The sequence below is a fragment of the Trichosurus vulpecula genome, chromosome 8 (genome assembly GCF_011100635.1).
Source record: "Trichosurus vulpecula isolate mTriVul1 chromosome 8, mTriVul1.pri, whole genome shotgun sequence".
Lineage (NCBI taxonomy): Eukaryota > Metazoa > Chordata > Mammalia > Diprotodontia > Phalangeridae > Trichosurus > Trichosurus vulpecula.
Genome location: NC_050580.1, coordinates 159,465,606 through 159,478,661, shown reverse-complemented (window position 1 = coordinate 159,478,661; position 13,056 = coordinate 159,465,606). Strand labels below are relative to the sequence as shown.

The 13,056-nt window shown below is 38.0% G+C and overlaps 1 protein-coding gene across 7 annotated transcripts in view; it reads left to right on the top strand.

Annotated features, from left to right (window-relative positions):
• Positions 1 to 12,699, top strand: part of RNF111 (ring finger protein 111) — a 121,170-nt gene extending 108,471 nt beyond the window's left edge. For 4 of the 7 annotated variants that reach the window (XM_036735052.1, XM_036735050.1, XM_036735048.1 and 1 more), the window contains exons 11-14: positions 6,448 to 6,540; positions 7,577 to 7,672; positions 8,759 to 8,886; positions 11,033 to 12,699. In XM_036735052.1, the coding sequence (XP_036590947.1) occupies positions 6,448 to 6,540; positions 7,577 to 7,672; positions 8,759 to 8,886; positions 11,033 to 11,150 (435 nt within the window). In that variant the 3' untranslated portion in view covers positions 11,151 to 12,699. The remainder of the gene's footprint in view (positions 1 to 6,447; positions 6,541 to 7,576; positions 7,673 to 8,758; positions 8,887 to 11,032) is intronic. The other 3 variants (XM_036735053.1, XM_036735051.1, XM_036735054.1) reach the window with 1 other exon arrangement.
• Positions 12,700 to 13,056: the final 357 nt, after the last annotated feature.

The window sequence follows — 13,056 nt, the reverse complement described above, 5'->3', positions numbered from 1 at the left end:
GGGGAGTTATGCTGATATAGAGATATTTAGGATGATGATGTAATTGTTAGGGTTTCTTATGGGGGTTGGAGATTTAGGGATAGGATTAGTACAAACAAGATGAGAAAGGTGGTTCCTTGCAAGATAAGGAAAAATTGTCATGATGCAGGATGAGGAAGATGAACAACAGGATGGGGACAAAAGCAATTCTTTTTTTTACAAGTTGTATGGTGTTTCAAGATAAGAGGAAAAGGGCATTAAGATGCCCTCAAGTTACAGGATAGGCTAAAGAATGAGCCTCAAACCCCCTCAGGGGGCTTGGTAAAGTAACTCTTAGTATTCCTTTTAACCCTTAGGGCAACATTTGCATCCACATCAATATTGTATAAGGGAATCTGTAGAATAGTAGTGGAATGTTATGGTTGAGAAATAAGATGAGATGGACTTTAGATAAAGTAGAGAAGATAAATGAAGAATGAGAGTTTTTAAAAGGAAAGGTTAAATTCAAAGTTGGTAAGGAAAATTTAAATAGAGATAGGAGGAGTGAAAAAGTTGCACTGATCATGTGATTGGAGGTAAATTTGGAAAGGGGTTTGAGAAATGCTGGATTTTATTGTGATAAATATTTTTAAATAGTTATTTTTTTCATTATTTGTTTCTTTTTAGTTTTCAACATTTGCTTTTATAAGATTTTGAATTCTAAATTTTCCCCCTTCCACCTCCCCAAAATGACATACAATCTGATATAAGCTATATATGTACAATCTTATTAAACATATTTCCACGTTAGTCATGTTGTAAAGAAGAATCAGAACCCTTAACCCACAAATGCCAAAGACAACTTAGAAGGTCAGTAGGGAAGACCTGTGGGACCTGGGTGAGTGAGGAGTGTGGTCCAGGTCCAGCCCTAGTCCCAGGGTGGTGGCAGCAGGGGCTGCTTCCGGCACTCTTGGCCCACAGATTGTGGGAGGGGTGGGGAATCGAGTGACTGATGAGAAGGGGGATTGCAGGGGTCTCCTTGTTGCTGCTGAGGTAGGATTCTCTTACCTTGCCCTTTCTTGGATCTGGGTCCCAGCCCTGGGTGGTAGTCCTGGGGCTAGGAGAAGAACTGGTGTGGTGGCTGGTCTGGGGGCCAATAATTCTTAGATCATCTCTCCTGGATTTATTTTCCAGGTCATTTGTTTTTCCAGTCAGATATTTCACATTTTCTTCTATTTTTTCATTGTTTACATTTTGTTTGACTACTTTTTTATGCCTCATAGAGTCATCAGCTTCCACTTGCTCAATTCTAATTTTTCATCATTCTTTCGCTTGGTATTTCTCTTTTCATGCATCTTGATAGTCTTTTTCATCTGAATCTTCTCAGCATGACGCTGTTTATGGTAGAGTTTGGCCTTTAGACCAATCATTTTCTTTGCTTTCTTTGAACGTTCATGAGCTTCTCGGCTTTCCTTCTTTCTCTTTTTCTCATGGTAATCCAAGCGGTAGCCATACCGTTTTCGGTGTAATTCTATGTATTCGTTCTGTGGCATGTTGACGGCTGGGGGCCCGTCGAAGTGCCGCCGAAAACGCTTCCTAACTTCAGACTGTCCACCTCTCGCGACCTCAATTCTAATTTTTAATGAATTGCTGTCTTCATTTTGCTTTTGAGTGAGTCTCTTTTTCCAGTTGGTTGATTTTACCTTTCAGGGTGTCATTTTCTCTAATTAGATTATGAATCTCCTTAGCCATTTCACCAATATTACTTTTTAAAGATTTGTTCTCATCAGTGATTTTTCCCCCATTTTTTCTTTTACCTCTCTAATTTGGTTTTTAAAATCCTTCTTTAGCTCTTCCAGGAATGCTTTTTGGGCTTGAGACCAGTTCATATTCCCTTTTGAGGTATCACATGTGGGTAGAGTGTCAATGCCATCCTCTTCCAAATTGGTATTTTGATCCTCCCTGTCTCCATAAAAAGAATTTAATGGTCCTCGGTTTTTACATGTTCTTCTTCATGTTGGTTAGCTTTTGCCTGCCTTTAAAGTGGATTTCTGCTTTTGGGGCTCAGGGAGCTCTGTCCCAGGCTTCTTGTTCTGGGAATTGTGAGCCTGGTTACTGGCTTTGTGTGCTATGGCCTCAGTTTTCCTGAGGTGGGGGGGAGGGGTCATCTGGCTGCTGGAAGTCTCCTCTTCCCCTGGGGCTGCTCTCCAGCATGGGGGGTCTCAGCCGTTTTCTGTGTTGATGTCTGCCACTTCCTCTGGCTGTGTGAAGGCACCTCTGGGTTCCTGGTGTTGACCCTTGCTGGCTCTACCCTTCTGGGACTAAGGAACTCACACTGTATGGCTACTGAAGCTCCACTTCTGGCTCCTCTATTCCAGGGTTTTTCCTGAGGTATTCTCTGGGTCAGAGAGGGAGGGAGAAGAGCCATTTACCTGGCCATTATGACTCCAGGAAGTTTAAGAAGGCTAGTTTCAAACCTTTGGGCTGCAAGTCTCGTGGCTGAAGGCACTGTGCTGCTGCCTCCCGTGGCTCCAACAGACTCCCTCCTGTGCTGGGAGGCCTGGGGATCTTTGCCAGTTTCATGCACCCAGCTTTCTCCCAGCCTGGATCACTGACTGGTTTTCACAACTGCTTCTGCTTTGGTGTGGTCTGGTGCAGCTCCGCACAGCAGGTGCTCTCCCAGCCTACACATCCATCCTGTCAACCTTACAGACTCTCCTGGCTTGGAAATTTGCCCCACTCAGTGTACTAGCGGCTTCTAACTCTCTCAAATCTGCTCAGATTCACTTTTTTAGAGCTATCTGACAGAACTTGTGAGAGAGCTCCAGTAAGATGTTTTCATGTGGCCATCTTGGCTCCGCCCCCTAAAGCATTCTTGATGAAAAGACAAGAGCTGAATAGAAAATTTAACTTGCACATACTATAAGAGTCAAGAGAAGCATGAAAAGGTAAACAGTAAAGAGAAATCATAAGGGACTTATTAAAGTTGAACTGTTTACATTCCTACATGGAAAAATTATATTTATAAGTCATGAGACCTTTTTCAATATTAGGGTAGTTGGAGGGGTAGGTTGAATATGAAGGGATGATATCTGAAAAATAAGGTGAGAGAGAGGAATGTACTGGGAGAAGGAGCTATCTTATCCCACAGGAAAATGGGGAAGGGGAAAAGTGGTGGTTATGATAGAAAGGAGGGCAAATAGGAGGAGGAGGTAATCAGAAATAAACACTTTTGAGGAGGGACAGGGTGGAAGGAGAGAATAGAACAAATGGGACGTGGGATAGTATGGAGGGAAATATGGTTAGTCTCTCACAACGTGACTCTTACAGAAATGTTTTGCATTACTAAACATGCATAACCTATGTCAAATTGCTTGAGTTCTCAGTGAGGATGGGTGGGAGGAAGGGAGAGAATGTGGAACTAAAAACTGGGAAATAAGATATACAGCCAAGGGGGTATAGAAATCTATCTTGCCATACAGGAAAATAGAAGGGAAAACGGGATAAGAGATGGGGGGGTGATAAAAAGGAGGACAGATTGTGGGAAGGGGTAATCAGAATCCACATTGGGATGGGGGAGGGGAGAGGTGTAAAAATTTGGAACTCAAAATCTCATGGAAGTGAATGTTAAGGCCTTTAAAAAAAAATGTACCACCATAATCTGTGACCCCACCCCCCCAAAAAGAAGAATCACAGCCAAAGGGAATAGCCACAAGAAAGAAAAAATTTTAAAAAGAAAAAATAGTATGCCTCAATCTGCAGGGATAGAAAATATTTTAAAAACTCTTAGAGAACTGCCTCTTAGCAATTTTAAACAGATAATATTCTATTCTGCCCTTGAAAGACCTTTAGAACCTTGTGAGTTCTAAAGGAGGGAAAATGGGAATGGGAACCTTCCATGTGAAAACCCTCTCCTGTTTTCCTTGTACTTTCTAGGGTTGTCCTATGCCTAGTACTGGATGTCCTGTGACTAGTACTGGATTGTCTTCAGATTAAGACTCCTTTCTTTCTCTTCTATCTAGTTAGTAGGAGTTTAACAAATTCAAATTAACTGACTGGTAAAGAAGATATTGTTGTCTTTGGTCTGGTGTAAATTTATGTTGAAGCCCTTTGTAAAAAAAAAATTAAGCACTCTCTCTTCTTAATAAATAGTTTTGCTACCTACATGCCCTATTGAGTAAAGGGCAGGTGTGTAAGGTGAGGTATGAGTGAGGTTAGGTTAAGAACTTTAAATAATTGATTTGGGTGATTTTAAAGAGGAAAGGTTGAGGGGAGCTGGGAGTGCCCCCACAAACTTTTGAACTTGAACTAACTGAAAACAGGATACCCTTGGGAAAATTGAGATTCTGAATGTTACCATTAGTGATTACAAATCCAGATTTCATTTTTTCAAAATTTGTCCTGAAACTAAAATTGTAATGTCTCATTTATAGCGAACTACGTTTTCCTATTAGGATAATAAATCAGAATAGTAAATCAGAACATAAAGCAAATTAAATTTGCTATTTCGCATTAAGGAAATCCACTGAAAAATGCATGTATCCGGAAAATTTCAGTTAGAAATCTGGTCTCAAAAAATTATTTGCTGTGTGACCTTAATCAAATGACAAATGACTTTACCTCTATTTATCTCAGTTTCCTAATTCACAAAGGGGATAAATATTAGCACCCACTTCCCAGGGTTACTGTGAGGATCAAATGACATATTAATTGTAAAGTGCTTAGTGCTGTTTCTGACACATGGTAAGCACTATATAAATATTAGTAAATTGAAGTACTCTTATTGGTCATAAATGGAATTAGTTTGGATGCCAAAGGTGAAAATGACTGATTTTCTAAGATAATCTCGAAATGCATTCAACTGAATCGATGTTATCTGGCAATTAGTTTTGTTTGATGTTTTAAATACATGAAATTGTGAAATTTGTTCTATTGTTGTAAGGTTTGGGAAACCAATGTATTGGAATTTCTGTTAGAAAAGTACCTTTGAGGTTTAGGGGTGCAGGGACTCTGAAATAGTGACTTGCATTTCCTGCCCCAATGAAAACCAAGCCGCCTTTCAGCCAAAAGAACAATAACAACAAGGTTTATTAAAGATCTGCCATATTGGCCAGAAGGATTCTCAGCATTTCTATCTCTAATGCAGGCGGGCCAAATTCAATCTGAGTATCTTCATGAAAATAAGATGGGTCTTGCATACAGAAAGACTCTGGGAAGGATTTAGGGTTGGCCAAATAGTCTGAGGTGATTGGTAGAGGGGTCTAGGGAGAATCTTGATGGGAGTGGCCAGTAGGCTGAGGTGACTATGAGAATGGGGTTTAGGTAGGATCCAGGGTGGGAAGTAGCCAGAGGCAGTCTGGAGGTAACAGACAATGAAGAGCTGGGCCAGGTTAAGGTTAAGGAACAGTAGGACACAGCAATGATGAAAGGCCAATGGACAGGTTTATAGTCTCTGGGAATGCCAGATCTAGTGGGGAAATTCAAGGGGAATTCAAGGCAGGGTTTTCCCAGGCTGGTAGACAAATGGGACCGAAATTCTTTTGAGGCAAGGGGCAAAGGTCTCAGCTTGGACCCATACCCTGTCACCTCTTTAGTCTGGATGGTGTTATATTATGGATTGAACTGTTAAAAGAATGTGGTTAAAAAGTTTGTGATAAAAATGTTTGAAAAATCAATAAAACTGATAATTTACTGTGAGGAGGAAAAGTAGGAAAGGCCTCTTTAAGCTGATTCCTTAGGACTTTCTACTTGGGCAAGGCCATAGAGGAGCAATACAGGTCTGATTGTGGGGGAAGCCAGGTGGTGCAGTGAATAGAGTGCCAAGCTTGGAGTCGGGGAGTCTCATCTTCCTGAATTCAAATCTGGCCTTAGACACTTAGTAGGTGTGTGACCCAGGGCAAGCACTGAACCCTATTTGCCTCATTTGCCTCATCTGTAAAATGAGCTGGAGAAGGAAATGGCAAACCACTCCAGTATATTTGCCAAGAAAACTCCAAAAGGGATCACAGACAGTTGGACATGACTGAAAAATGACACTGGTGCTGTACTATGAATATGGTTAGCCCCAAGGGGGAATTGTTCAAAGTCAGGCCACTGGGCAAAATATAGCCTGAATGACCCCATATTTTAAAAACCTTACTTAAACTTTGGATTGTGCTCAGCCAGACTGCAGTAGAGGGTGAGGACCCCTTGAGGACTGCTCACGTCACCTGAGAACTAATTTCATCTCCCAATGATACTGTAATGAGCAGGAGCTAAGAAGACACTCATCCCACTTCATCATTAAAACATCTACCAGTCAGTCTTGTCTTACCCTTATATGTAAATACTACTGTCTGTAAAAGCAGGCTGGAGCTTGGATTTCCCAGCTGGCCCTGCTCCCAACTGCTTGATGCCTTGGGGTGCCAAAAAACTTTTTTTTTTTCATCTTGAAAAGTAAACCAGTGAAATAGTTCTGAATAGCATTAAATTGTGTCTGTTTTTAAATAGGTTCCAGACATGGCAGGCTATCCTCACATCCGTTACATCTCGTCAGGATTGGATGGAACATCATTTAGAGGCCCTTTCCGGGGCAATTTTGAGGTTTGTAATAAAATAAGTGTACTTGTTGGCCAAAATGTCTTTAATAAAGGGGAAAGTATATAACTGTTAGTAGTTACAGCGTTTGAGTTACAGCACTGCATTTCAGTGCAAAGGGAAAGAATGTATGCAAACTATGCTAGTTTTCAAGATAATTATTGGCATTTGTTGTATATGAATTCGTCACTGTGTGTGGTGTGTGTGTTTAGATGGGGGAAACTAATTTACATAATTTGAGAGACAGGAGCTTAGAGATCCAACCCCTTTATTTTACTGGTGGAAAAACTGAGACCTATGATTGCACAGCTAAGTTAGGGGCAGGGCAAGAGCTACAATATGGGTCTCCTTATTCTAAATCTTTCCATCCCAGCATGTCTTATCTTGTTAAAAGAGGAGTAAATAAATCATTCAGCAAACTGCAGAAATTGAGTGAAGCTACTTATACAACCAAGCAGTTCATTGTTTCCCAGATTTTTCATATACAAAGACTGCATCTGTATAAATTAGTTAATGCTAATATTTGCTGCACATAAGTCAAGAGAAAGTATTTTCATTTATGTCATTCTGTGTTAAACTGCATATTTTATTGGCATTAAACATTGAATGCAATGCTTGGTTCACATGTGAATTTGTGGACCTTTGTAATATCTTTGTAGCACTCAGGTTGTAATGAACTAATTCACATAAATATGAGAAAATAATCTAGTCATGTTTCTCAGAATTCAGGGTCCAGAAACAACTCTGTTTCAGATCTAAAAGTTCTTTGTCATTTAATCTTCAGGGGGAAAAGACATTTGGATATTGGAATTTTGTTTTCTTGTCATGTATGAAAATCCTAATTTTGTGCTTTTTAACTAATAAAACATCAAATTCAACTTTTTCTTTTCAATGTGCCAAGTTTTTTGTATATTGTAACTTTAGAGAAATTGGGATATGACTAACTGAAATCATTACTGGTTTTTTTCCCCCTGAAATCATCCTCCTTGTGATTTATGGGATTATCTGTTTGGGATTTTGATGGTTTTTTCCTTGTTTTTAGGAACTTATCCATTTGGAAGAGCGCTTAGGAAATGTCAATCGTGGAGCTTCCCAGGGAACAATTGAAAGATGTACATACCCACACAAATACAAAAAGGTGAAGATTTTTTTTTTTTAATAGTCTTGGTGGTAGGTTATTTGAAAAATGTTTTTAAGTCCCTTAAGTTGGCCTTGCTACTTTATTTGTGACCTGAGCTGCCAACTGGTTCTTGTTTAAAGTGTAGTTAAAATTAGAACCTAATAGGTTCAAGGTATTGCCTTCATAAGATAAATTTTGGTCACTTCTGCAGCATTTGGTCAAGGGTTATTTAGGATCACACTATAAGCTTTGAAAATCTTGTATAGAATAAAACCGTAACCTATGCAGATTTCCAAAGTACCACTTCTAAGCAACATGTATAGGTGGCATAAAGACAACTACATCTTTGGCATTTGTAAAGATCAGGAATTTAGCAGTTTTCAAATTCTGTGCAATTATATGGAAGTCTTTTAATTTCTTTTACCTTAGACTCCCAGGGTCTGTTACTCTTTTTGAGCATGGAGTTGATGGACTTGATTAAACATGGTCACCAGGACCCCACAAGAAACTCCTAAAGATGAATCATGCTAGATAGAGATTAATGAAATAGACCTAAGACCATAGTTACCATATCATTGGGTTTTTTTGGTTTTGAATTTTTAGGGCTGTAATGAGAAATCACTATTTCTTGGCCTTCTACAATTTAGAACTATTTATTTTCATTGCCACTTATTGATGTTGGAAACATCAATAAATATGCACAGTATTTTAAGATGAGTATTAATAAAAAAATATACAGGGTGTGATTTAAAATTACTTTCCTTTAGATATTTTGTGACAATTTAAAATTATAGAAATCATATATTTATGTTGTGTGTATCTTTTAAATTTATATGGTACCTTTAAGATAAAGGCCTCTCTTACTACACTGACTCAGTGATAGGACTTTTAATCTGTCAAATCCTGAAGCTAAGAGGAGTATGTGTGCTAGCCCTCTAGGATTTTTTTTTTGCCAGGTTACTTCTCCTTATTAGCCATCAATAGTTGTTTTAAAAAATTTCTGTTTGATACCATTCGTTGTTGTTGTTTTGTCATGTTGATGATGTTGATTTTTAAAAAACAAATTTTACTCAGTTATTCAATAATGTCATCTCTACTAATAAGGTAACAACTGATTGGTTCTCACAGAGGAAACTGCACTGCAAACAAGATGGGGAAGAGGGAACTGAGGAAGACACAGAGGAAAAGTGTACCATTTGTTTGTCTATTTTAGAGGAAGGTGAAGATGTGAGGTAATTAAATATTAATCAGATTAATTAGCACCATTTTATAGCAAGGGCTAGAAACCGAATATTAAGCCTAACTCACCCTTTCTTTTTAACCCATTCTTCCAGCCAGGTTTTGCAGTTGGCTATGATAGAGGAGGGGGTAGAGAAGAATGCATACCCCTATGGTAGTAGGGTTAAGTTCATTGTACTGGTTGTGGAGAAATCCAAGTTCTGCCTTCAGCTCTGCTATTCATTGGCTTTGGAGTTTGAGCGAATCATTGCCCCTTGTGTACATCTTTGTTTTCTCTTATCAAGATACTGGATTAAATGCCTTCTCAGACCTATTCCAGTTCCATGACACTTTTCCTGTTTCTCTGTGATTGAACGATGTGCAAAGGGTCCATTTGCAAACATTCCTTTGACACTTTAGAGCTTTGTAACTGTGGCCAGGTCCATGCACTCTTCAGAGCCCAAGTTTCTTTATCTGTAAGAAAGCAAGAATTCTAGAGTCTCTGCCTTCCTCACAAGATTGCTGTGAGGCAGAGTGTTTCCAAAATTTAAAGGAACATAACAGTTGTCATATTATGCTCTGGTGCCACTTTAGTAATCCTGTTGCTGGACTTCTGACATGTAGAATTGGTAGGTAAATTGTTTTCTGCCACGTAAGTTTTTAATTGACCACCTTGGAGAATCTGGGATAGAAGTATTCTTTACTCTCCTTTGGAGGCCATATTGTTTTATCTTTATAAGTTCCAGAAGAACAAAGTTTGTTGTGAACATTTTAAGTTTGAAAGGATACCTTAGACATAGTCTACCTTCCCAGTTTTACAGATGAAGAAACTGAGGTCCAGAGACAGGACAGCCAAAAGTCGAACACGCTGAAGAGTCAGAATTCATTCCATACACAAATCTCTTGTAACCCGTTGAACATACTTGTGGAATACAAAAGCAATTATATTTTAAAGTGCAATATAGTCCATTATGCTGAAGTAAGTTCATAAATGGAATTAATTAAGAATACTTAAGTTTGAGATTCTGCACCCAAATAATAGATTCATAGTCTGCTATTTTCCTAATGCAGCATAATAATATGATGTTTTCAGGAACTTAAATAGACAGCAAAACTGTAATCCCTCAGAATTTGAGCTGAAGATAGCTTACAGTAGTGAACCCACATGTCAGTTGGGGAGTCTTTCAGATAAATTAGTATTAAAAGGATTTTTTGTTGCCCACAACGAAGTTCTCCTCCAGTGCTTCACTGTGGAGTGGTATTTCCCTTGGTTCTTGGAGGCTTTGCCAGCAGAGTGCAAGCCTGCGAATAGAGCTGAAATCTGAAAAGGTCTGGGCCTGGCAATGGACTCTATATCATCCCTGGACTATCCCGTGTTTGAAGAGGTTCATCACATGTAAACACTATGTGATTTTTTTTTCCCTTTTGCCATAGTAACTCAAAGATGGTTAGGAGCAGTGATCTTCGTTAATCTGTATTGTTGATGGGAGCACCCACAATGAAGTCTATTTTGTTTTCTTAACTCATAGGATAACTGCCTTAATTGAGAAAAGACTAAGGGGGTGGAAATGGTATCTTTTTTGTTTCGTACAAATATAAGCAAGTCTGAGTGAAGAATTAAAATTGGCTTAGTGACTGTCAATACTTTACCTAGAGTGAATGTCATTTGGCTTTCTTCTTAAAAGGACAAATTAGTGCTATTCCGTCTTTTCTAGTATTGTGGAAATCCTCTTTGAACTCTTTGTTAACTAAAAACCTGGTTTTGTTCACCAAAATGGACACCTGTTATTTAATATGTTTCTGGTGAAGTGGTACTGCTCTAAAAGGGTATGGGAATTATACTATCAAAATAAATTTTGCAGTTTTATGCAATTGCACTCTAATCTATCTCCTGGACAAAAATGGGTATGTTATCATATAGAATTTGACGACCAGCGCAGTTCTAATGATCACAATCGCTCGCAATATATTGTATATTTCTAAGAAATGAGTCATCCTAGTAATTTTTCTTATATTGTCCCTATCTTTTTGTCTAAAGTATTACATTTAAAATGTCTTTATGAAGAGAAAACAAGTTTCCAGTGGTGTTCAAACAACCTAACCTTTAGAGATGCCATTTGTGTTCATCATAACATTAATTTTTTTATTTTTAAATTTTAGGCGCCTTCCATGTATGCACCTTTTCCACCAAGTGTGTGTCGACCAATGGTTAATTACTAATAAGAAGTGCCCCATTTGCAGAGTGGACATTGAAGCTCAGCTGCCAAGTGAAAGTTGACACCATTTTCCCAGAACTCTTGCCCTCCCTCCCATTCCTGTCCTTTCTGGTACTGCAGTCAACCAAAGATGGCATGACTTACCTGCGCAGATTTGGAAGCATTGAACTTAAAAGAGTTCTGGCTCTGCTACATGGTACAACTAATGCTAGACCTACAGTTTGTGTATACAGTTGATTTAATGTATTTATAAAAGCTTTTTTTTTTTTAGATTTTACATTTCCTTTTTTATTTTACTGTATTTTTGCATGGTTCTTTGTATTGATTGCATTTCTTTGCACATATTATGGGCTTTGTGACCCTAAACTTGCAGGCAAGATTAGCTGCTTTAGGAAGTAGAATTGTGTGGTCCTTTTGTTTTTACATAGTACCAAGCTTTGAGAATTATGATTTCATCCATTACTAACCTTAAATTTGTTAATTTAATCAATCATGTATTTTAGTTTACTGTATAGAGGTGAACTAGAAAATGATAATATTGTGTATTAAGACATTCCTTAAGTAGGACAAAGTGGCTGCTGTATATTTACAATATGAGTTCTGAGTTAAAAACCATCCTTAATACTGGGAACAGAATACAAATTATATTCAGTCAGATGCAGGTGGCATCCTCATCACCAGAGTGATCGATTTGAATCTTCTTGGTGTATTCTTTTAAATTTCTTTTCAGCACAATGCAGATATAGATGAATATCGATATTATACACTTATACTGCTGTTCTGATTGTATTTATCTTTTTTCTTACATTGTCTAGAAATTCCCTGATTTAATTTTCCCTGCTGTAAAACAGCTCTAACAAACACTAAATATTAATTTCCATTAGCTGGATTGTATATACTTGCAGATTTAATGAATTTTTAGGGAAACTGAAAAAAGACATGTAGAATTTTGTTCTTCAGTCTTCAGCTAAAGCACGTCTAGTTAAGATATCTGCTTACATTGGTTTTGTAAACACATTCAATCAAGATTTAGAATTGCAATTGTTGGCAGGTATCCATACATTCATAGAACTTCTAAAGGTCCCAGGATCATTTTCAAGGGATTTTTATTAGTTAAAAGTTAATAAAGTTAGCTAAATCTACATGTCTCTTGTTTTATTTCTCACTAAACTTGAAAAACTATAAATCTGCAGATACTGTGAGGCACAAATTATGCTGTTACCTAGTGTTGCTCTGGTTATAGAATTCCACTGTATACATTGCCAACAGTCAATCACTGGTTTAAAAAAATATTAATTTCTATAGTTAAGATTTGCTGAATAATATAGTATATAGAGTTAAGTTAATGTACTAACATTTCTCCTTTGGAGGAAGTTTTAATCCACTTCAGGATGCAGATTCCTTATCAAAATACTTTTCATATTACAGAATAGCATAGTTTATTTGTTTAAATGTGCTCAGTAATGCCCCAAGTTGCAAATGCATCCAGACAGTGTTACTGTCATAATGTGGAAGACATGTTCCTATGGATCATATGTGAAGATGTCAATAAGCTTGCATTAAGCCACCTGCTTTGTAAGTGGATTGATTAATAAATACCTTCAATTTCCATTGTCCTTGTTTTTTCATAGTGTGTGTAGAGCAACATCAAAAATCATGGGATAAAGAATGCTTTTAAAATTGTGTTATAATTTCGTGTTTGAATCTGCCCAATTTGGTGTTTTGTCTTTATTAAATTAAGGTTACTTACCTTTTTCATCCTCTTTTTTAGGGGGGTTGGGAGAAGCAGTAGCAATTTTTGTAGTTAAAGACAGCATGGTATAGTAGTGGATAAGGGGGCCAACTTGAAATCAGGAAGGCCTACCTATAATTTAGCTTATCAGGTGTTTGACCTTGGGCAAGTCACTTCCCCAGGCAACTCTCCAAACATAAAGAGGGCTAATGAGTGCTGAAGATCTGTGTTGGTGG